At 38.0% G+C, this 25,532-nt stretch overlaps 1 protein-coding gene across 1 annotated transcript in view; it reads right to left on the minus strand.

Annotated features, from left to right (window-relative positions):
- The window catches only part of LAMA1 (laminin subunit alpha 1), a 136,752-nt gene that overhangs the window by 69,180 nt on the left and 42,040 nt on the right, over positions 1–25,532 (minus strand). The window contains exons 5-19 of the mRNA XM_067547593.1: positions 24,157–24,336; positions 17,674–17,763; positions 16,300–16,417; positions 14,992–15,170; positions 13,884–13,989; positions 13,195–13,355; positions 9,326–9,466; positions 8,021–8,194; positions 5,175–5,276; positions 4,358–4,569; positions 3,903–4,014; positions 2,841–2,951; positions 1,893–2,020; positions 1,068–1,154; positions 597–808 (exon numbers count right to left, since the gene is read on the minus strand). Coding sequence (XP_067403694.1) covers positions 597–808; positions 1,068–1,154; positions 1,893–2,020; positions 2,841–2,951; positions 3,903–4,014; positions 4,358–4,569; positions 5,175–5,276; positions 8,021–8,194; positions 9,326–9,466; positions 13,195–13,355; positions 13,884–13,989; positions 14,992–15,170; positions 16,300–16,417; positions 17,674–17,763; positions 24,157–24,336 — 2,113 coding nt within the window. The remainder of the gene's footprint in view (positions 1–596; positions 809–1,067; positions 1,155–1,892; positions 2,021–2,840; positions 2,952–3,902; positions 4,015–4,357; positions 4,570–5,174; positions 5,277–8,020; positions 8,195–9,325; positions 9,467–13,194; positions 13,356–13,883; positions 13,990–14,991; positions 15,171–16,299; positions 16,418–17,673; positions 17,764–24,156; positions 24,337–25,532) is intronic.

The raw sequence follows: 25,532 nt of genomic DNA on the forward strand, positions 1-25,532 counted from the left end.
GGAATAACACTGTCCACACGCGTTCCTTTGATCCAGTCACTGCTGTTCTTAAATCAGCTGGAGTTGTTACTGTTTAGCAACATGAGTGTCTCCCATCTTCAGGAAAGGAGTGTTCTACAGCTCTTCCAGTTCCACAAGCAACACACCAAGATAGGAAATGTCTGATATTGATTCTTTGAATGTCAGTGATGAGTGGACCTCCAGGTTTCACCAAAACATAGTGTCAAACTGATTACAATAACAGCACAAGGTCAGGTGGACTTAACACATTTTGCCACTGCCCATTTCATCAGATTCTTCTGTGATGACCTCAAGAAGTGAATCGATAATAATTGTCATTATTTTAAAAAATAAATTATTTGAATTGAACCAACTGGACATGCACAAGCTTAAACTGGCTAACAAAGTAACTTCACTGCTGTAATCCTTGTTCACTCACACCCTCTCTACACTTCAATACCCTCACTTGTCAAGTCACCTCTTACATGAGACTGAAAGCTCTTTAAAACAGGGATGTTGTCTTTCTGTCTGTTCTGTGAGGTGCCTGCTACATTTCTGGATGCTTTAAAAACATAACTATAATAGTAAGAACTTACCACGGCAGCTTTTAGCAATCACTGCGTCCCCATAATACCCATCAGCACACTTTTCACAGTGATGACCCCGAGTGTTCCCCACGCACTTCAGACATTTTCCTGTGAGTGCATCACAGTTACCATCTTCTGTTGGATCTATATTGCCATTGCAGTCACAAGGAACACATGACTGTCCTGGCACCAATGGATTTCCATAGTAACCATTAGCACATCTGTATGACAGGTTGAAAGCTGTATCAGACTGAATGCAGGCATGTCAAAAAGTCATCCCACCCAGCAAATTTTGTTACTGATCAATATTTATCCAAAGATCCTCTGAAGAAAACCAAACAGAGATATAATGAGAGGTGGAAATCCATATTCTGTCAGGAATATTCTCATACACTTAATGTAAATATTTCTGCCCAGGTAGACAGATATGTGGCTGAGGATAACAAAGACACAGATTTTTCCCAACATTGTAACACGTACCTTTCACACCGTGATCCTGCATAGCCTGGCAGACACTTGTCACAGATAACTTCACCTCTATTCTCCAAGAGGCAGGTAGGACTGAAACTATCAATAATATTTTATTAATCAATAAAATAAAAATATATTTATCAATGCAAAGACTTGCAAACCTTTGTAAAATTTTAAATACAAGCTCTTCAAGTCCATGTTTATGATCATGTAATTGTAGATTTTGCTAAATCTGGATAATTCTCAATTGATTTCATCCAAGTAAACCTGACAGCTAAAACACGAAGGATTACATAATGTTAATGTGGCTTTATAATGGTTAGAAACAGCCCTCAAAGGAGGTACTTGTTTTCAAATGAAGAAGATTTACAAATTTGGCCCTTGCCTTATTAAATCTATCATGTCCCTTCACCTCAATTAACTTTTCCAGAGGCAACACTGATTCTCAGCACTGATTCTGTCCTGATTCTCATTTACACTAAGGCCCCTTTACTCTGCCAGAATGGAGTAATGTGGCCCTAGTGTAAACAAGAACCAGGGCCTTCCTGCCACAATCCAGTATAAACCTAAACCAGTGTAACTTGAATCTTCTTCCAGTCCCCTCAGTGTGTAAGTTACACCAACTAAGGTTGAGTTAGATTCTCTTAACTTCATCTATGAATCTGGCCTTCCTCTGTCTGCCTGACAAAGGATGGGATGAATTTTTCCTCTGTTTCCATGTATTTCTACCTCCCCTTTGGATTTCATCCTACTTTTTTTCCTCCTGCTTTCTGCCTCCACTACCCAGCTGATGTTGCGGAAGATGCAATTGAAGATCTTAGGCAAGCAACTTACTTGTTTGTATCAGTTGTAAGTGGGCAGGCACATGGCTGGCAGTCCTCCGGCATTCCTTGGGATGGAGTTCCATAGAAACCTGGCAAGCACTGATCACAGGAAAGGCCTGTTGTGTTGTGTTGACAAGCCTGTGAGACATGCAAGAAACATTTTCATATTTATTCTTGATAGATTTTCATCCCCAGAGGGATCCCAGCATGAATCTGTACACAATATGGCATTAAGATTCAAGGAGAGGACAGAAAGAACAAAGCAAACTACTGAAAATAAGTTTAGTTTGTCCGCATCAATAACAACAATTTCTAACTAAACCCCTTCCAACATTTTAGCATACCTTTCACCTCATTAGACAAAAGCAGTACTTATACACAAAACTAAATCTATTTGATAAATGTATACATATGCAACATCAAGCCTATTTCATGCTTGTTTATAGCCATTATATATCTTTGGTTTACATTTCAGAAAAACTTCTGAGTGCTAAATCCTCCCACAGAAGGAAATGCTTAACTCTCACTGATGTCACTGAATGGAGTTGCATGCATATCTGAGGGCAGCATCTGAGCCTACATTGTGGCATACTTCTGTTCCCATTCAGTTCAATAGATAGGAGTTTTGCCATTGACATGAATGGGGGATGACTGATCTCTTATTAGTGAACACACAGTGAAAAAGGATTTCTTTATCTTAGTTCTAATTCTAGAGCTGTTAGCAGTTCCACCGGTATTCCTCATTTCAAGTATAAGGCTAGAATGGAATTTTTAATTACACCAATTAGGAGCACCATTCAATAAGCAATAAAGTAAATTCTGCAATAAGAATGTTCTTGTGCCTATGGCTCTAACTAAATATAGTGAAAAACTGTTTGTCTCACTCTCCCACAGCCAAATGGTCTCATAATTCCTAAAAAAGATGCTCAAAACCCAAACACACTGAAAGATGACTTACAAAGCAAACACCGTGAATATCACATTCAGTTGCATGTCCATTGCATTCACAGGGTTGACAAATACCTCCAAAGAGTATTCCACCTACACGGTAGTACCCAGAGAGACAGGACTAAAAGAAAAAAAATACAGTATAGTATGCATTAAAGAACACATGTTAGAGAATTATTAAAGAAACCACTTCTGAAAACACACAACCAAATTCTGCTCTCACTTACACTGGAAGTACTGTGGTATTGTATACAGTTGTAACGCCACTGATGTCAGTGAAGTTACTTCTGATTTACACTGGTGTAAAGAGGTTAAAAATCACATCTATTAAATATTGATTTTCCCTTCATCCAGTGGAAGGAGATAAAATAAGTTCTGTGTTGTTACATGTGTAAGACTCTTTCTTATGAGAAAATCAAAACAGATGTTCTGTCTGCTTTGTACAGTCATTAAAGTTCCAATGGTACTTTACAAAAAGAGCAGAGCTTTGCACTGGCATTATTTGCTAAAAAGTTCTCCTCTGCTCTGCTACTGATGCCAACCTCAATACCCTGCTATTCCCAGGAGTGTATGTCCATGCCTTCTTATATGATTCTTTGCATGCTTGGAACGATCTAGCTATGCCTAGTCGCTGTCTCCCTCAACACATAAATCTCTCCAATAAACTCAGCGCTGACAACCCAAGGTCACAAAATGAAAATGGAATTTTGTCCAATTGCAGGCTCAAGAAAAATGCAATTACTGCACCATCGCAAACTTAGGGAAACTTATGTAGCTACTTTCAGCTCCATCAGATGTCGTCCAGCGTATCATGAACCTTTAGTGTTGCCAAACAAAATACAGGAAATACGTTATGATGCCATGTAGTGCATCTAGAGGCTAACATCTATGATTATATAGAGTATGCTGCCACCATGTGATAAATTAAAATACAGTGTGTGTCAAACTGGATATACAATGTTTTGTCAAAATAAATTTTTCCATGACAGTGTAATTAAAGATAGTTTGTAATAATTAAATGATTTTGAAATGTGCACCCTTTGGGCATACATATAGCAGTATGAGAGGTTACCTCGCAGGAAATCCCTGTGTAACCTTGAGGACATTCACAGTGTTCCACCTCTGCTGATGATGAAAGATCGATAGCATTAACACTTGCTGTATCCAGGGTGACAGAGTCCAACCTGTGACCAAATAGGAAGACACCACATGATTTGCCTTCCCAATGTTCATTATAAAACAGAAGGGTTTGCTGTGAACAATAACAATATGGGATAACCCAGAAACAACACCACATGTTTTTTTTCCCCACACATGCCAGAAATATTTACTAGTGATGAGACCAAGCATGAGACAATTCAGCTCACAAGAAATTGTTGGGAGGGAGGAAATTAACTATTTAAATCAGGTTTTAAATGGAATACCTTTTGCCAGCACCTTAGGAAGACTGCCATTATAAATGATGTTTAATATACATAAAATTATCAAAGGTATATGAATTAACCAGAATTTTCTCCCATCACTCACCTATATATGGCTCTTTTTGCAATGTTGTAGCTGGCCCTGAGCAGAAGATGAGTCACATTTGCTAAAACAGTCATCAGCCTGTCTCGGTCTATAGCCTTTTTTGTATTAAAGTCGATTAAGTTCTCAGACACAAGCTTCACTGCATTAGAGTACTCCTCATAGGGTTGCAATGACAACCCCTCAGATCTGGTACTCAAAATCTGTCCATTGCCCTGAAATCAAAAAAGATAAGTTGATGGATAGGGATAGGTTTAATTTTAGGTGACATTTATTTTCAATTTAGAAATGTTCGGTTTTCATTCTGAATCAGAAAGCAACCAAATTTAAAATATCTAAATCCTTTGCAAAACAGAATTAACTTTCCTTGCCCAGCTCCACTGCTGAATGCATTATGTTGTAAGATTCATTGTTTGGGTGCCTAGAGCTCCAGTATAGGCACTGAATTAATTATTACATAAATCTAAACCAATAAACAACCAGATCTCTTTTGTAAATAAGAAAACAACCTATTTTAGTTCCTGATGTAAACAGAGCTCTGCACATGTAGTAATCACCACTTTTTCTCAGCTCCATACATTTTATGTTAACATTTACTTATTTATTATTTAAAGGTAGTCAAGGACTGAGGGCCCTGGATTAAAAAGAAGTGTTTGGAAAGATTAGGAAGTTGAGCAATAAAATTTTGTTGACCTTTAATAATGAAGGTAAAACTGATGTAAATTTTTTCAACAACAACGTTCTTTTCTTTTTTACCTACCATTACATACCATCATTCCTCATATATTTTTGCGGGAAATCTAGTTGAATAAAAACTTACCTGAATGATAACATCCACATTAGATACCATATCACTGTCTACACTCTCCATTGGAATATCATAAGATACAGTGTACTTCAAGTATCCACCAAAAGCAGTGAGCTGAAATTATAAAATCCAAATCAGAAAAGAAAATTATCAGCAATCAATGTAGGAGGATAGGTGCTGACAAGTACAACACCCATGCAGCAAACTAAACAGAGGAGATGGCATGTTCTGATTATCACTTCAGCAATGTTTACAACAGTAAGTGTTTGATCCCAATCGCACATCACTGAAAGTGTAACATGGCATGTACCAGTACCTACAGAAGTCCTGGATCCCCCCTGCTGTGCAATTTGTGAAAGATCGCAGCTGATTCTGTAGAACTGCAGCGATGCATTAAACAGTGCATTCAAAAGCCCACATTGTGAATTCCAACAAACATCACAGGTTCATACTACTTGTTAGCAAACAGGCACAGCGTATTGAAGTAATTCAAACTTTTTTAAACATTCTGTCTGTTATATCCTCGGCATTCCTGTTTTTTTTTTTAAACAACTTTAGGACCTTATGTCCTGATTCAGCTGTCACTTACACCGGTGTAAATTGAGAGTAGCCCTGCTGAAGTAAATGGAGTTTCATCAGTGTAAAACTGGTGTGAGATCGGAATTTGACCAACCATTGAATTATACAAAATGCATTTTCCAGCCTGGCACTTTTAGGACATTATGCCCAGTCACTATGTAGCATAGCTATTTATTCTGTCACTTTACTAAGAACTTGATATGATTGAGGCAGACAAAACCATTGTTTTAATATGAGTGATTAGAGATACTTACCATAGTTTAATAAAATAAATGTTTAATCAAATAAATGTATGTGTCTGGTTATATTACTTAAGCAGATATATTGTCCGGGAGCTTTTTGGTTTGGGTTTTTTACTAATTTATAAAAATTCCAGTTTCTGACAGAGAAACTTTCAAATAGTATGTCCATAATTTGTTTCTAATTCCTTTTTAAAAACATTTGTAAAGTTTTTTTCTGCTACTTTGTTTTTATATATGTGTCTTTTCAGCAAAAGAGAGACTGCCTATACAGAGGAAATAGGGAAACTGCCTATATGTATAATGCAGTCAAAATAGTGGGTTTCCTTTCTTTCTCTCTCTCTCTCTCTCTCTCTGATGGATTTCAGTTTTAGAAATATTAAGTTGTTATTACAGATGGGACTGATAGCAACATCTGTTATAAAGGCTGTCTGACACTTCCCATTATAAGACTCTGTTTTCGGTTACTTATAACTTTACCAAACTTAACTGTTTAGGCTGAAATTTTGTGTGTTAGATGTCTGCATCAAGTTCCCTTTATTATTATTATTATTATTATTATTATTTCAGTCAAAATAGTTCAGCTGTTTCCAAGAATGAGGTGAAGGAAAAATATGTCATTTTGCCTACGTTAAATTCTGGAGTCCTTTTATTTGAGGAGCTATAGCACCCTCATGCATTAGAGGTGGGACTTGATATTTGTCATTAAAATTACATTTTGGTCAGAATATCTTATACCTACTCTAGCTATAAATTACCCCCACAAAAATCTAGATAAAAAGAACACATTTTTAAGTTTTTCAAAGTCAAGCACTCAGAAGTTAGGAAATGCCAGACTCAAAGTTGCCTGTACAAACTTAAGATAGCCCCTTGTGTGAATGCAATTTTTAATTACTGTTGTCTTCACAAGACCCCTTGCATGAATGCTTGACTGCAATTTTAATAACGTTCTCTTAATATATTTTTGTATGTAATTTCCTAGGTTTTAAAAGAGCAAACTGAAAAACCAGAAATTCCATCATGTCGAACCCTAATGACAGCCACATGATTAGGGCGGGCAGAATTCGATTGAATAATATATAAAAATTTACATAGATAATATCTAATGTCTATTTTTAAGTATTTTTAAATTTTTATACATGTAAATGCTCACATGTGTGAGAAATTAAGGGGGGTCAGATAGTAATTATTTAATGATAGCAGACGATGAGAGCTTTATAACTGTTAAACCACAAATCGTTAACATTGCATGTCAAAATATACAAAGTAAATATCCTTAAATCAAACTATAATCAGTTCTCAAGCAGCATTTTTCTAACTTAGCCTATATGTAAAATTTTATTATTATCAACAGAAATGTTTTTGTTGGTTTGTGTGTGTGTGTGTGTATGCAGTGAAATTGACATTTACCGATAAAAATTTCATACTTCCAAGTCTACATGATTCATCAGCAGGAATCTTAGATCCACTTTGCTGGCCTCTGCCATGTAATTTTCAATTGTTTTATGTTACATGATAAAGTCTCTATGAGACAGACAAGGTGGGTGAGGTAATATCTTTTACTGAACCAACTTCTGTTGCTGAAAGAGACAAAGCCTTCATGCTATACAGAGCTCTTCTCTTTTACCAACAGAAGTTGATCCAATAAAAGATATTGCCTCACCCACCTTGTCTGTCTCATATCCTGGAACCAACAAGACTACAACAACTCTGCAAAGAAAGCATCTATGGAACAATGACAGATTGCATGAAATGACAAACTACAAGTTTCAAGGTTTATGAAACACTGTAAAGAACACATTGCAATTGAAAAATAATAATGTTCCATATAAAAAAATGGAGAATCCAAGGAGAAGTTTTTAAAGATGGTCAGGTGAATTTACTATATATTCAGTGTTCATTAAAGGTGAAAACTTTCTTCTCCATACTAGTAAGTATACGTCTAGTGTTAATGAGCAACACAGAACTTTTTAAGCAATACAGTATGGATAAAATATGAGTAGGAAATAAAAGTCAGCTTCTTTTTACTTGGGAACTTACTTTATTTCCTAAGTATGGCTCAGGGGCTGACCAGTAATATGTGGATTTCAGTGTTTTCACAGCTTCTGTGTTGTTGATACTTATTTGATGGGGTCCATCCAACTGGCCTTGTTGAGGCTGCACACTCTTTTCAGTATCCAGATCAGTCACCAGCCACCCAGCCATATCTGACACCTTAGAAAAAGAAGAGAGCTAAATTAATAAAGTCACATCTATCATCACTATATGTAAAACTTCTCGAATTAGACAGTAATACAAATATGAAGGGCCTGATTCTGCTCCTAGATAAACTGGTTTCCTGCCAGAATTAAGCCCCTGACTTCATTCAGATTGGGGCAGAATTACATCAGTGTAACTGAGTGCAGAAGCAAATTCACTGTTTTAGAGTATAAAGTGAATGAAAAAATGATATTACTTTTCACTTACGTAGCACCTTGCCTTCAAAGATCTCGTTTACAAATATTAATGAGTACAGCTTTACTGCACCCACATGAGGTAAGTAAATTACTGTTTTCCTCATTTTACAAACAGGTAGCTGAGACACAGAGAACTACTTGCCCAAGGACACAGAGGATAAGTCAGGAATAGAAACCAGTTCTATTGCCAGGAAGAGTTATACACGCATATTAGAATTTCAGTCAATGGAAAGACAGAGGGACGTGGAGAAAGTTAAAAAATATATAATGCATTTTCTTCTACACAAAACATTCAGTGCTAGACTTTTGACTAATCCTGCAAAGGGATGCAAGGGATGAAAGTGGGGAGAAAAGAGTGCCCAAGGAAGTCTTTCCTCTCATTGCACTTCTGGCACAGGGGCCAGTGGCATTTTATAATCCTTTTACTCCCAAAGCACAAAGACTGCATGAGGCAGACATCTGCAGTTGCAGTAGCCTCCAATCGGTAGAAGGAGAGTGGGGCTCCCCTCTTCCCTGCCCAGATGAGCTTTTCCTCCACAAGAAGAGTGAACATTGCTCCCTTTCAAAGGGGCTAGCAGGTGGTGCCATGGCCAGTCCTTCCAAAAAAGCTTTGGGATTGAGTGGGATATAATGACTCCAGCAGCTCCAGTGGGGGCTGGGCTCCTCTATGGTCAGCAGACCTCAGGTTTACGAGGTTGCAGACACAACCCAGTCCTCTGTGTGGATTCCAGAATTTTCAGTCAGGTGGCCTATATGTCAAGAGGGAATCAGTAGTGCATTTATGCAGCTGCCTGAGGAAATCTTATCATAGAATCATAGAAGATTAAGAGACCTCAGAAGATCATCTAGTCCAACCCCCAAGCATTAGATCATGGACATAGTATTCTACCTGACTGATGGGCCACGCCAAGCTGTCACAGACATCAGAAACCCCAAAGCAGAAGCACTCTGTACAGCCCTGAGGATTCCTTTCTTGCAAATTGTAGAATCCTGGTTTGCAGCGGTCACAGCTTTCGCCTTCTACATTTTCCTGTGAATAACATTTGTTTTATATCAGCATTAGACTGGTAGCAAATACTGTGGATAAGATGGAATTCTGGCATAATAGCATTCAAGAGGATATAAAATGAAGCACTCTCACTGAGCATGAAATGAGAGCTGGTCAGAAAAATTCCACCAAAACAAGTTTTCATTGGAATTTGCTGATTTATCTAAATCAAAACATTCCACAAAGACGATTCAATTTCAACCAAGTTCTGACAGAACCCAGACAGGTTTCAAAACTTGCCTACCAGCTCACCCACCTGGTTCCTTGGCAGTCCAGGTTTCCAGGGCTTGAGCCTCCAGACAGCCCTTGAGTCAAGAACCCCAGGGCTTTCAGGCTCCCTGGCTCCAAGAAAGCAATCCACATGCACTGCCCTGGAGCCAGGACTCCATCCTCTTTGCAGAGAATTTTGGAAATTTTGGTTTTCATTCTGAATCAGAATCTGAATCAGAATTAAACCAACTTTTGAAATAGCAAACTCATCTGTGAAATAGCATCTCTCTCTCTCTGTCCATTCTGCTTAAAATATCCACAGTGGTCATGATTTTAAATAGTCAGTATAGCATTCGTTATGTATTCAGTCAGGAAATGCAGCATAATTTAATTTTGGCATTACTGATGTAGGAAACAGAAAACCCCTACTCCCACGTAGAACACTGAACATTAATGATTGGGTGTCATGCTAGGACTCTCTCATTAACAAATCAAACTATGAGTAGCCCATCACATAAGTTCTCAGTTTTCAGATTTTGACTGTTTTGACTGCTATCTGCTATGTGAGAACTTCTGAGAATGGCAGCCTATATGTATGGTATGAGAATGAGCATGTGACATTTGGAGCACAGGACTTGGAGCCTGATCCAAACCCCAGTGAAGTCAACAGAAAGACCACGGACACCAGTGGGCTTTGAATCAGGCCTGAAGTTTTACAAAGTCAGACCATCACGTGCACGAGATATAAAAAGATTGTGATTTCGGGCCACATTAGTGACTCAAGCCAGTATAGAAAAAGAACACTCTCAGTACCACCTCAGCAGCATTGAACCTCATAAGACATCTGGGGTATTGAACTGACAATTCCAAGTGTTGACACTTTGGGTCAGGTTCTCAGCTCCTAAAGAAACCTTGAATGGTGTAGTGCTGCCATAATTGCTCATACATAACCTCCCCTCACAGCATAGATGGTGCAGGTATGGCAAATGGAGTTTGTCAGGGCAACCCTATATCTCAGTGATCCCCAGACACCAGATCAGCCCTTTGGAGGGCCATTGAAATATCTGGAGGAATAGTTTGGCAGCTAGCGCAAGGCAGAGCAGCCCTGCAACTGCCATTGATTATCCCAGAAGTCACACAGCTCCAGGATCAAGGTAGCATAAAGCATCCTTAAAGCTACCTTAGCACACTCCTCTCTTAAGCTGTAGCACATGAAGTTTAGGACACAGCTCAAGAACTGAATCTGGGCTTTTATTTGTATTTTTTGCACAGATTTGTCATATGAATAAGTCATTTTAATACGTTCTGCTGTTGGAAACATGCACACTCTAGTGAAAATACAGAAGACTCTTGTTCTTATTCTTCTCCATTCACTCCCTATTATTTGCTGAGGAAGAAGATTGGACTAAATTCAGTTTTATATGCATGAGGTGTCATATACACAGATACTGGTATACTATAAACTAGGAGATAGCTTTAAAAGTCAAGTTCTACTTGATTTTATATTCATATTTTGGTTTTAACTCCTAATGTACTCCTGCTGTATTTATAGAATAATAGAGGAGCCATTTTCTTCCCTTCAATTAAATTTTAATAGAGCCTCAAAAACACTACCCAAAGACTTAGCAATTTATTCACAATAGCTAGACAATTTTTGTTAATGTAACAAATAAAGAGTATTAAGTAATTCTACTCTCGGTTACACTAGTTAAATCCAAATTAACTCCATGTCTGTCAGTGGAGTCATTCCTGATTCCAGAATTACCATGGTATAACTGAGACTAGAACATGATCCTTTATAGTCAGTATTTAGTCACACAACACATTTCTACTGCTTCAGAGCAAAATGTCTGAGCCCCCTGGTGGCCAGATAACCATCTGTAAATTCCCATGGATATGAATTAGTTGTGTGACATTTTCATAACACTCTGAAGAGGTATCCTGCATGTTTTTGTTACCAATCTATGCCACTGGACAGTTTTGCAAATCTTAGGAAAACCCAAGGTAATTTTCAGTCCATCACTTTGATCCAAAAGCCTAAGCTACCTTCTTACAAGCCTGCAGAATTGCCAAACCCAAGTTCTGAAAATTCATAAGACTGCCTTAAAAATCACCATTTTTAAATAAAAAATAATACATTTTGTTGGGGTTTTTTTTTCATTTGGTTTCCATCTGATTTCTGAGCCTTTGGGGTGCATTTGGTTTCACATTTTCAAGTTTTTCTCTATAAGCATGAGTGCTACAAACTTAGTTTTTTTAAATGAAAGCTGAGATACTTGTCTAATTCCATGACTCCAGGAGCTGTGCTGTCAATTAAAATACAAAATATCATGAAGCTCATGCTAAAATTGGGGGAGTTTGTCAATACTGTGTTTTCAGTCTGCAAGGGACTTAGAGTGCAGTGCCTCTTCTCTTCTCCACTTGTTTTCTGGGGCAGAAAACTGGTTCCTCTCACCAATATCTGGATGCCTGCTCCTCCCAATTCTCATTTACTGGTTGTCTGCTCCTCTCAATGATCTAACTTTGGGGAGGTCACATGTTAAGTCCACTTCCATCATGCAGAGAAAAGGTACCTGATTCTTGTCCAAATTTGCACCAGTTGACTTCCTTGACTACATATGTGTTACTTCCAATTTATACCAAAATAAAGTAGCTATTGGTGTTTCTTGTTTAACTTGGCCACTAAAGCTGCTTCTTATTTGCAATCTGATGTTTTGTTTGTTCACATGTGAAATATTTTAGATCACATTAATTATGCAAGAGATCAGATCAGCTTTACAAAAATTGTCATGTCAATCACTGTTTTGTTGTTTGTTTTTTGGCTAGTGTCAGACCTGGCCAAAAAAAAGAAACAATTTGCTTGCTGAAAATTAAGTGTAACGTCTTCAAATACTAAAACACAAATGCAGAAGCATGAAATTTAACAGGAACTTACATTTATTGATATTACAAATTTGCATTGCCCAAGAAAACAGTCTGCAAATCAGGTCTTTAAGTTTTAAACATCATTTGACAATTTATGTTTTGTAATTAAATAATTAAAATAAAATGAGTTTTCAGGCACAGGTCTCAATTTAATTTTCCAAAACAACTACAATTTTTTTCAAATATGTAGAATTACATGTATAAATTAAATGTTTTCCATACACCCTCTAACAGCTCAACAAGAATAATGTATTTTAAAGAACAATTCCAACCTATCCACAAAACACACACACGTTGTTATAATGCAGACTGGCATTTCCTTTTATATGAAACTTTCTAACTGGAATATATAGAATCATGCTACATAGCTTATCACAGCTTCTCTACAATAACAGTAATATGCTGCTAATTCTCATTCAAATCCCTGTCAGAGGGACTATGTTTAAACTTCAGTTACTTGCCATAAAAGTATGACATATACGACAAAAGTATGAATTTCCCTTATTAAAACTGCAGTTACAAATCCAGCTACTAATTTCACAGTAAATCAAAGTGTGACTCAGTTGTTCACTTACCTTGCAGAGACAAGGTTCTGCGCAAGGGTCATCGTTAATGCTTCCAACCAGGCTGCAATTACAGTGCACACAGCTTGGGTAGCCCTTGTAGCCAAATGCACAGCGATCACATTTTTCTCCCGAGTAACCTTCTTTGCACTGACACTGACCTGGCTGAGTCCCTTGAAATATAAAAATGATAATGAAAAAAAAATTGAAGGGTTAGTAGAAGGCTGGGGGCAAAATATGGAATAGTGGGAGAAATAATTCAACTGCCTCGTTTATCAAGCTATACAGCTCTAGTCACATCTTTCCCAGATAGGTGGGATATTACCAACCCAGGATATATATATACATATATATATACATACATGTTAAGAGTACTATATCCACAGAAACTCTGCCAGGAAAAAATCCACTGTCTCAGTTGAACTAATACATGTAACAGTTTTAGGATCCAGTCCTGTAACTTGTTATTGACAAGCAGAGCCCTATACACATGCACCAGAAGTTGCAGGATCAAGACCTCAGAGCATCTTATATACCACATCCTGTAGCATGTTATATTTCCTATCTTCCCTCCCTTTTTAGGTATTTATTGGTGGTTTAGTGTGATACCCTAATCACCATGGACTGAGACCTTAACAGCACTATGTTTCCTGACCCTGAGCACCTGAAGTTTACAGAAAAAGCATGTCATGGTCCCTTACCATGCTGTAGATCAGAATGATCATCATCCTTAATGCAGTCAGAACTCAGAGACCCAAACAGATCACAGTCACAAGGATAGCAAGGGTTATCTTCATAGGGAGAAACCTGAAACAAATGGTATATTTTAACTGTCATACTCTCAAACTAATTAGCTGAAATGGTAAAAATTCATCTCTATTTCTTGCCGGGGACCACTGAAACTAAACTAAAGCTTCATATAACAGTGGGATTTTTCTCTTTAAGGGAGGTCCCAAGTTTCTCTTTGAGAGTCATGGCCCTGCTTCACGGTGAATCAGGGCCCGATTAAGGCAATCTGAAATCATAAACACACAAGTCATTAGCAGGAATGCATGCAACATGAGACTTACTTCTTTCTGTGAAAGGTTGTGCCTCCTACCTAACCATGCTTGCACTATACATGGCCTCCTCTCACACTTGTACTTGAGAACAAAAACTGAGCTCCCTAATGTGCCCCGTACACAAACTTACTGAATCAATGCCTTATCTGGAAAACAGAAAGTTCCATACTGAGGAGAGTAAATGTCCTTGCTACAGGCGGTTACTCATTTGGCTGCAGCATATCTCAATATAGGGAGACCTATCTAGATTGCTGGTAGTAAAACAAAATTGGTTTTCTAGTAATGTTTATCCTTTTTAGCCAGATAATAACAAATTTATCTTTCTATATATCTGATGAATGAGGTTAAGGACAGAATTTTGACTTTAATATCACTGAATTGGAAAGTCACTATAAGGTACAAGGTGTAGATGGGCCCAGAAAGAACATATGCTATACATACTTACTAAATGAGCTATTGAGAAGAATAGTTTGTTGTAATATCTCATCACTTCTCCAAGAATCACATATGACTATAAGAATTCTCGTTAATCGCAAAAGAATTGGGACTGTCCCTTTACCATGCTAGAGAATCAGCCTAAATTTATTCGGAACTTGTCAGAATGGTGTCTTCTCTGTGAAGACTTTACAGTTTTTAGTCACATGCTAAGTTTGGAAAGTAAATTTAATAACATACAATGGATTGAAATATGCATATGATGACATTTACTATTAATCAAAGCAATGGGCTGTAGTTTGATAAATCTTACTTTATATGGCCTATAATATCCATCAGCACAGATCTCACAGTTGATCCCAGCAGTGTGCTGAGTACAGTTTATACAGACTCCACCTCCTAGGAATTGTCCATGAATATTTATGCTCCTATTCTGGTCTGCCACACCCTGGCTGTAATAACAATCTTCTGCTTTGTTATGACAGTTGCACTCTAAGAAGAAATCACAAAGAAATACATTTTTATTTACATTTGATCTCAGTTACAACACATCCAAAGAAAAGTAAAATATACAAGCAGAACAGTAAAGCAATTCATGTCAGATGCATGCTTTGCCTTGACTGTGCTGTATCCGAACAGTAATATCCATTTAGCTTATTCCTGGCCAGGTAACTTTTAAAAACAACAATCACAACTTTAACAACACTCTTTTTAATAGTGTGCCGTAGCTCACCCTAGCCCCAACCCTGTGAGACCCTAGTGAAGTGTGTTATGACTAGTAAGTGTTCTTACATTTTAAGCATTCTGCTTTACTGAAGACAAGTAGCCTAACCCACTTCTTGCTTATACTAGTGACTAACGTCACTGAAGTCACTAGAGCTACCCATGTGTAAAACTTATTTAAATGAGAGGAGATTTGGACCTGTATATTAATAAAATATTCTTCATCTCTAAATGCAGTCGGTCTCTAAAGGTTCTACAAAGAGGGCTGCTTCAACTGGAAAACGCACTTTCCCACTTGCAACTCTAAACTATGCCTAGTAGGCTCCAGAATATCTGTGGCTTGCTCCATGCATTAAAGATGTGAGGCAAGGAAATGTGGCTAACAAATCTTAGCAACTGTGCAAATATACAACTACTGGGAGAACCTATGCCATTTTATCAGACATTCAGCACAGTCTGCAACTTATTGGCCATTTAGATTGATTTTTCAGAATCTTCATGTTGTAAGGATGACTACATTTAAGACTAAATTATGAATTTAATGTAAAATATAAACAAGCAGCACCCATAATTACCAATGTGAATGTGTTAAATTTCATTGTAGCACAGTAAACCACTAAGTCTCTTCTGTTTGATCATATATGATATGTAATTTCCACAGCATCAATGTTGTAATGTGTGATATTTCAAAGGAGATCTAAATGATGATTATCTTATGATTTCTTACCATACCTTCCCCTTCTAGTTTTGTTTGTTTTATCTTTTAAGAAAACTACTATTTTTAAGGCCTGATGCAGTCATTCCATTGATTTCAATGGGAACTGGATCCTTATTGAATAAAACTGTAAACATTTACGGAAGCACCTCATTAAGCTCCTCAACTTTTGTAATTACTTACTCTCACATTTGTTGCCAGCAGAAATGGTTCCTGGTCTCCATGGATTTTGATGGTAACCAGGGCAACATTCATTACAGCTCTCTCCACATGTATTGTGTTCACACTGGCATTGCAGTTTCTAAAAAAGAAATTGTAGAAAAATTTTAAAATTTACCACGGTCCTAAAAACCAAGTGACTAATATGAAATCTACTTTACCATAGAATTTAAATTCCACAACTATTTTACAATTATATAGACATGCTAGAACCCAGTCCTGCTACCTTTAGTGAGGTGAGAAGCCCTTACTCAGGAATGTATCCTATTGGAGTAAGTGGGACTACAATCCCATGTGAGAGCTGCAGGATCAGGTTTTTAGTGCCTTTGCTATGCTCAAAAGTATTGTTTAAATTTAGACTGTAAGACAAAAAGAGCTCACTTCCAAACAAAGGGCATTACCTGAGAACTGTGTGTGTTTAAGTAGTGAAGGGAGGAAAATTACAGCAAGTAGACAGAATGAAGAATAAAAGCACATATTAAGAGCCTGATTTTACAGTCCTCTACTCACAGTAGTTCCACTGAGTTCTGCATGAGTAAAAATTGCAGAACTTAGCCTGTAGCTTGCATGCATATATATATTAATGAAGCAATATGAATATTTTAGTGAAGCAATATGAATTATATTATATATATATATATATATATATATATATATAGCTTCACTAAAAGGAACTTTAGGATTATATATGAAGTAATATCATCATTTTCTCTGTTGAAATTGAAATTCAGTACTTGTTCCACTAATGGCATTAACACCAATTTCAAATTTTCTGTGGAAAATGTGCAACCACAGAACTGCCCTGGAGGGTAACTCCATCCCTCATTTCTTCAAATGAAGTGATGGAAAGTTACTAACTGGAGTGTCCTTGCTCATATGCACGTAAGGCTGGATTCTGTAAGTATTCCTTTCATGGTATTCCCACTGAAGTCAATGAGAGTTCCGCCCATAAAGTACTAAAAAGGATCAAGCATTAAGTCTCAATCCTCCAAAGATTTAAGCACTTGCCTAATTTTAATCATAGGAGTATTCCCATCAAAATCACATGAGATTACTCATATGAGTAAGTGCATAAATCTTTGCAGGAGCAGGCTTTTAGGCCTCTTTTCAGCGAGGTACTTAAGTGTGTGCCTAACTTGAAACACATGATTACTCCCATTGATGTCAACGGGCAACTCAGGTCTAAAAGTTGGGGTCCTGCTTTAAGTATGTGCTGAATCAAGGCCCTAATTTGTATATGTTCCTTTGGATTTCTCCCACAATATCTCTTTCTATGCAAAAAATTAAACTTTTTATTTAAAAGGCTGTTTTGTGAAAATAAAAACAATTAAAGCATACCTTTGTGGTTTCATCCAATGGGCAGCTTCGAGCATGGCCAAAGCAAATACACATGCCACCCACAGAGATATCCTTTATTGAATAGTAATACTGGACAAAAGTAAGGTTGAAAAGGGAGTGAGTAGGAGACATTTCAGGTTTCTCTTATATTCCACTAGACAATAAAATTGTACTGACTTGTGAACAGATATGTCCCAAACAATTTGGTGGCATTGAATATCTGCAATCTGGGCAAGCTTACCATTTTGCAAAAGTTTAGATCTTTTCCCCTGTAGTCCTCTATAAATTAAGAGACAAATGCTGATTTTGGATAAGCATGATTTCAATGGAGATTCGCACATGTTCCTTCAAAAATCCATGTTTGCCATGTAGGATGTCACATGACATAACAAAATGTTTTCTGGGTAGCAGCATAACAACCTGTAGACTTGAATTTTAATTTAGGGAAATCCTCGCATTGACATGTATATTAATCTGCTCAGGAACTTCCCCTCACACTAGCTCTGAGCTGTTAATTTTGATGTATTGTATTACTCTACTCAGATGTCTAGCTTAAGGAACAGTAGGGCAGCAGAGTACCAGATGCAGTGTGTGATGATTTGTATAAGCCCCCTGCATGGGGAAAGTAGGGAAGGGATTAATTTTCAGGGCCAGAAAGAGGCAGGATGTGATGCAGCTGGGTTCAGTTACAGCTCCAGTATAAGCAGGGTTGGCCAGCACTACACAGAGATTGTGAACAAGCTCTTTTCTGGGGAAAGGGTTCAAGACACTCAAGTCTAAGGACCCTCCAGACTGCTGGGATATGCACAGTAGGTTCTCTGTGTGTACAGACCACTTTACTGACAGTTTTTCTCTAAAAGATGCTGGAGCAAGCTAGTCCCTCTTATTCTTTCTTTCTTTGGTCTGGGCTGCAGAAAGTCCTCAGTGACTTCAGTTGAACAGAGACTTCTTAGACTATAAGGAGACATAGTCTATTGCCTATGTACCAATGCTAGGAGCCTGAGTAATAAACAAGAGGAATTGGAATTGCTCATTTATTATCTTAAATTTGATCTAACTGGTATTACTGAAACCTGGTGGGGTGATGCTCACAATTGGTATGTTAAAATCAATGGTTATAATCTGTTTAGGAAGGATCGAGTTGGCAAAAGGGGAGGAGAGTGGCAGTCTTTGTCAAAAATAGCATTACCTGTTTCAGAGTCACTGATAACTCAAAAGAAAATGATGTTGAATGCTTATGGATGAATGTCCTAACAGCAAGAGCACAAGATAGAGTATTTGTTGGTGTCTGCTACAGACCGCCAAATCACACTAGAGAATAGGATGGCCACCTCCTTATGCACCTGTCTATAATGTGTAGGAAAAAAAAACCTGTGTGATCACAGGAGACTTCAACTGGAGTGACATATGCTGGAGGTCTCAAGCAGCCAGTACTAAACATCCTTGGAATTTTTAAACATTATAGATGACAATTTCCTAAGTCAAAAGGTATTGCAGCCAGCATGAGGAAATGCTATGTTAGACCTTGTCTTAACAGATAAACTAAGGTTAACTAGGTTCACTGGGGGGATGGAGACCTAAGCCCTAAGGTAAGTGAGGAAGTGGGATATCAAGAAAAAGTGCAAGGAGGAGGATGCAACAGGGGAGTCCTCCTGATTCATACTGAGAAGGTAAGGCAAATCGGCTAGTTATCTTAGATGGGAGCTCCAGTATGAAACCGAAGAAAAGCCTGTTGAAAGTCTCTAAGTTAAGTTTAGAGGCAAAGGCAACAAGGATGATGTTGTGAGGTGCGTCTGCTATATAGACCACCAAACCAGGAGAATGAGGTAGAGGAGGCTTTCTTCAGACAACTAACATAAGTTTCCAGCTCACAGGCCCTGGTTCTCATGGGGAACTTCAATCGCCCTGACATCTGCTGGGAGAGCAATACAGCAAGGCACTGATAATCCAGGAAGTGTTTTGAGAATGTTGGGGACAATTTCCTGGGACAAATGCTGGAGGAACCAAGTAGGAGCTGAGCTCATTTTCACCTGCTGCTCACAAACAGAGAAGAATTGGTAGGGGAAGTAGAAGTGGGTGGTAACCTGGGCACTAGTGACCATAAGATGGTCAAGTTCAGGACTCTGACAAAAGGAAGGAAAGAGAGCAGAAGAATATGGACCTTGGTCTTCAGAAAAGCAGACTTTGACTACCTCAGGGAACTGATGGGAAGGACCCCAAGGAGGCGAATATGAGGGGGGAAAGGAGTCCAGGAGAGCTGGCTGTATTTGAAAGAAACCTTATTGAGGGTACAGGAACAAACCATCCCAATGTGCAGAAGGAATAGCAAATATGGCAGGTGACCAGCTTGGCGTGATGCAGAAATCTTCAGTGAACTTAAACACAAAGAGGAAGTTTACAAGAAGTGGAAGCTTGGACAGATGACTAAGGAGGGGTATAAAAATATTACTCGAGCATGCCGGAGTGAAATCAGGAAGGCCAAAGCACAATTAGAGTTGCAGCTAGTAAGGGACATGAAGGGTAACAAAAAGGATTTCTATAGGTATGTTAGCAGCAAGAAGAAGGTCAGGGAAAGTGTGGGATCCTTATTGAATAGGGGAGGCGACCTAGTGACAGATGAGGTGGAAAAATCTGAAGTACTCAATGCTTTTTTGCCTCTGTCTTCACAGACAAAGTCAGCTCCCAGACTACTACACTGGGAAGCATGGAATGGGGAGGCAGTGACAAGTCTGTGGGGACAGATGCAATGCATCCGAGGGTGCTGAAGGAGTTGGCTGATGTGATTACAGAGCCATTGGCCATTATCTTGAAAACTTCTGGCAATTGGGGGAGGCGGGGGTATCCTGGATGATTGGATAAAAGCAAAGTGCCCATCTTTAAAAAAGGGAAGAAGGAGGATCCAGGGAACTACAGACAAGTCAGCCTCATCTCAGTCATTGGGAAAAATCATGGAGCAGGTCCTCAAGGAATCCACTTTGAAGCATTTGGAGGAGAGGAACATGATCAGGAACAGTCAACATGGATTCATCAAAGGCAAGTCATGCCTGACCAACCTGATTGCCTGGCTCTGTGGATGTGGGGAAAGTGGTGGATGTGATACCTTCACTTTAGCAAAGCATTTGATACAATCTCCCACAGTATTCTCGCCAGTAAGTTAAAGAAGTATAGGTTGGATGAATGGACTACAAGATGAAGAGAAAGCTGGCTAGATCATCGGGCTCAACAGGTAGTGATCAATGGCTCAATATCTATTTGGAAACCGGTAGCAAGCGGAGTGCCCCGGCGTCAGTCCTGTGGCATCGGAATGGGTTACCTAGGGAGATAGTGGAATCTCCATCCTTAGAAGTTTGTAAGGCCCGGCTTGACAAATCCCTGGCTTGGATGATTTGGTTGGGGTTGGTCCTGCTTTGAGCAGGGGGTCGGACTAGATCCCTTCCAACCCTAATCTTCTGTGATTTCTATGATAAAGAGGAACAAATCACAGAACTAAAAGTTAGTGGTGATTTAGATACAAGTGATCACATTTGTAATGTGCAAGCAGAATAAAGTCCAAACCAATAATATATATATTTGGTGCTTTAATAGGGCCAATTTCACAAAGATGAAAACAATTGTGAGCCAAATCAGCTGTGAGGAAGAATTTAATCAGAAAAATGTGAATGATAATTGAGAATCATTTAAGAACATCTTACTAGATGCCCAAAAAGCCATTACCCCAAAACTGAGGGAAAAGGCTGTGCTGGTTAAAAAAACAACCTGATTTAGAGGGGAAAAAATAAAATATTAATATATAACAAATAGAAGAAAGGGAATGTTGACACTAACAAATATAAATCAGAAGTTAGGAATTGTAGAAAATTAAAAAGGAAAACAAAGGAACACATGGAGAAATTTATGGCCAGCAGAGTTATGGACAGTAAGATTTGTAAATACTTTAGCAACAAAAATAAACCTGGCAATGCTATCAATCCATTACTAGATAGAAATGCTAGAATTACAAACAATAATGCAGAAAAGCCAGAAGTGATAAATAAATATTTCTGTTCTGTATTTGAGGTAGAAACAGATGAGATACTCTCTTCATATGGTAACGATAACAATCTTTCAATTCCACTAGTATCGCTGGAGGAAGTTAAACAAAAGCTACTAAAGTCAGACATTTTTAAATCAGTAGATCCTGATAAATTTCATCCAAGAGTTTTAAAATAGCTGGATGAGTAGCTCGCTGGATAGTTAATGTTGATTTCAATAAGTCTTGGAACACGGGGTAAGTTCCAGAAGACTGGAAGGAACCTAATGTTGTGACAATTTTTAAAAAGGGTAAACAGGATGATTCAGGTTTGTAGGCCTGTCAGCATGACATCAGTCCCAAACAAGACAACAGATCAGCTGATACGGGACTCGATTAACAAAGAATTAAAGGAGGGTAATGTCATTAATGCAAACTAGTATGAGTTTATAGAAAATAGATTCTCTCAAACTAATTAGATATAGTTTTTATGAGATTACAAGTTTGGTTGATAAAAATAGTAGTGTAATATACTTAAATTTCTATAAGACGTTTGACTTGGTACTGCATGACATTTTGATTAAAAAACTAGAAAGATATAAAATTAACATGCATTAAATGGATTAAAAGCTGCCTAACTGATATGTCTTGAAATGTAATTAAAGACAGAGAATCATCACCAAGGAGGTGTGTTTCCAGTGGTGTCCACAGGGATCAGTTCTTGGCCCTACTCAATTTCACATTTTAATCAATGACCACAAAGAAAATATAAAATCATCACCGATAAAGTTTGCAAATGACACAAAAATTGGAGAAGTGGTAAATAATGAAGAGGACAGGTCACTGATTCAGAGCGAGATGGTTCGCTTGATAAATTGGGTGCAAGCAAACAATCTGCATTTTAATATGGCTAAATGTAAATGTATACATCTGAAACAAAGAATGTAGGCCACACTTAGAGGGTGGGGGACTCCTGAGAAGCAGTGACTCTGAAAAAGTTTTGGGGGGTTTGGTGAATAATCAGCTGACCATGAGTTCACAGTGTGACACTGTGAGCTAAAGAGCTAATGTGATCCTGGGATGAATAAACAAGAGAATCTTAAGTAGGAGTAGAGAGTTTATTTTACCTCTATATTTGGCACTGGTGCGACCACTGCTGGAATACTGTGCTCACTATTCAAGAAGGATGTTGATAAATTGGAGAGGATTCAGAGAAGAGCCATAAGAATGATCAAAGGATTAGAAAACATGTCTTGTGATAGACTCAGAGAGCTCAATCTAGTCAGCTTCAAAAAGAAAAGGTTAAGGGATGACTTGATTATGGGTGAAAATATTTAATGGGCTCTTCAGTTTATCAGAGAAAGGTATAGCATGTTTCAATGGCTGGAAGTGGAACCTAGGCAAATTCAGACTGGAAATAAGATGTACATATTTAATGGTGAGGGCAATTAAGCACTGGAACAATTTACCAAGCATCATGGTGGAGTCTTAATTTTTAAATCAAGATTGGATGTTTTTCTAAAAGATCTGCTGTAGGAATTATTTTGGGGACCGTTCCATGACCTGTGTTATTCAGGAGGTCAGACTAGCTGATCACAATGGCCCCTTCTGGCCTTGGAATCTGTGGATCTATGAAAAAGCAAAGGGGGAGAATAAGGACTCCCCTCTGAATTCAGATTTAAATTCTGGTGACATTGTTAAAGGGAGAGAACCTGTTTATCGGAGACACTCTCCACATCCCCCTCCCCTTACCAGATGAGGCCCTCTATGCTGTGTTAGTCACACAAAAAATCAGGAAGTATGGCCTAGTCAGTGAATTGACTTCTGGCTGTGTCCCCGACTTCCTGTGAGGTCTTGAGAAAGTCAGCTCAACCTCTTTGTGCCTTGGGGATGTGTAAAACAGGAATGTTGTGAGGATCAGATAATAATTTCATGTCTATACCATTCTATGTCAATAGTATGTATTAATATTCATAAATGCCCGGTGGCTTAAAGACAAGTTAGAAAAAGGATCCACTTTAAAAAATAATCCCACACCCATTAGATAGAATTGTAATTCACACCAATTACATTTTCAAGCAATACATCTCTTATACCAACACATTAGCAACTGAAACACTTAATACATGAGAAATTACTGTACAGTAGCATGAAATGTAATTCATATATTTACTTTTTGCCTAAAGTGACATCTTCATCAAACAAATTACACATTTCCCTTTGCTGATGAAATATTAGCAACACTACCTCATGGTTAGTAACTAAATGGCAATTAATCTGAAGAAAAAAATCTTTCTTTGCAACAGCTATGCCCTACAGGCTTACTGTTGGTAGAGAGAAGACAACTTTTACTTAAAAATCTCATGAAACCTTACTGATCATGAATGTTGAGATTCAAGTCCTTCATCGAGATGTACAGGACTTAGTCTTTACTGTCCAGTTTGGTGAACTATAGATATAAAAGATCAGCTTACCCTTCTGGTAACAATAGGATCAAGGTCTTTAGGATCATGGTGGCTAATTGTCATGAGGTCAGCATTAAGTGTTCTAATACGTTGGAGGCGAAGACGGATATATCTTGCAGAGGTAAACTCCAATAGAGTTGGCGAAGGATCATCGGCACTAGGTCTACCATTGATCAACGATGTATGAATCTAGAGAGAGGGACTGACTTGACTATATGCTTAATTGTAATGGTTATGATAACAAACATAGAATCATAGAATATTAGGGTTGGAAGGGACCTCAGGAGGTCATTTAGTCCAACCCCCTGCTCAAAACAAGCTCAACTCCAACTAAACCATCCCAGCCATCTTTCTATGTAGACTTAAAAACCCATAAAAACAAATAAAATGGGGTTATCAATTACAGTGTATCAACAGAGACATCAAATCAATTGTGCTTTCTGTTTATAATGTCAATATTAATAATGTTAGCTGCCTGATGTATGACTCAGATCTTCCTGGAACCACCATTCCAAAGTCTATGGGGCACTTGTGGTGGGACTTCTGCAGAGTTAAGAGAAAGGAGTGGGAGAGGGATGCTGAAGACCATTCCTTGCCTTCGGTGTACTAGCCTGGACCTACTAGATGCGGGACCGTTCTGCTCACAGATGTGGAAGAGACACACTGACAATGCACTCTGACAATGAGTAAGGAGTACAGAATTTAGCCCTCACAGTAAGTCTCTTGTGTAACTTGTAAAGATTTATATGGTAAGTTGTAAAAACTAGCTGCTCACTTTTTCATAATTAATTTGGTTGATTAGCTGTGTTCTATTTTGTATGTATATTTCCTCATACACAGAGGTTTTCTCTCCTATATTTTCCCTTTTATTTATATTTTTAGTTTTGTCTAATACTTTTTTCCTGTTGAAACATTTTTATTGTAATATTTTTGTAGAAGTATTACTTCTGTAATAAGAGAATATATGGGCTTTCTGATTAATTGGTGGGCCAGGTTAAATTTCTCGGTGTGTCCAGTTTCACCTGTTCTGGACAGCCCTATGATAAATACTTCATTCAGATAAGCTTGTCTTAAAATCACCCAAGCTTCACCAGGTTTTCTTTCACTGTGGGGGTTAAAATTGTGATGTAACATGTGAAAAAGGCAATGTTTGTAACACTTCAATCCCTAAGTGTACATACTCCAATTTATTTTAATCTAAGAAGAGAAGTTACTGGTTTCTGCTAAACAAAGGGTTACTAGCAATCTCCACAGGGCAACCTTGGGTTTATTACCCCATAAGGAGGACATTCACAATTAATTAACTACAGATTTTAATGCATCTTTTCATTATGTTGTTGCCTCACTGAAATAAATTACAGAAGTACCAGGAATAGTCTTAGTTA

Source organism: Emydura macquarii, unplaced genomic scaffold (assembly GCF_026122565.2).
Source record: "Emydura macquarii macquarii isolate MOO-44397 ecotype Brisbane River unplaced genomic scaffold, CSIRO-AGI_Emac_v2 contig_212, whole genome shotgun sequence".
In the NCBI taxonomy this organism is placed as follows: Eukaryota; Metazoa; Chordata; order Testudines; family Chelidae; genus Emydura; species Emydura macquarii.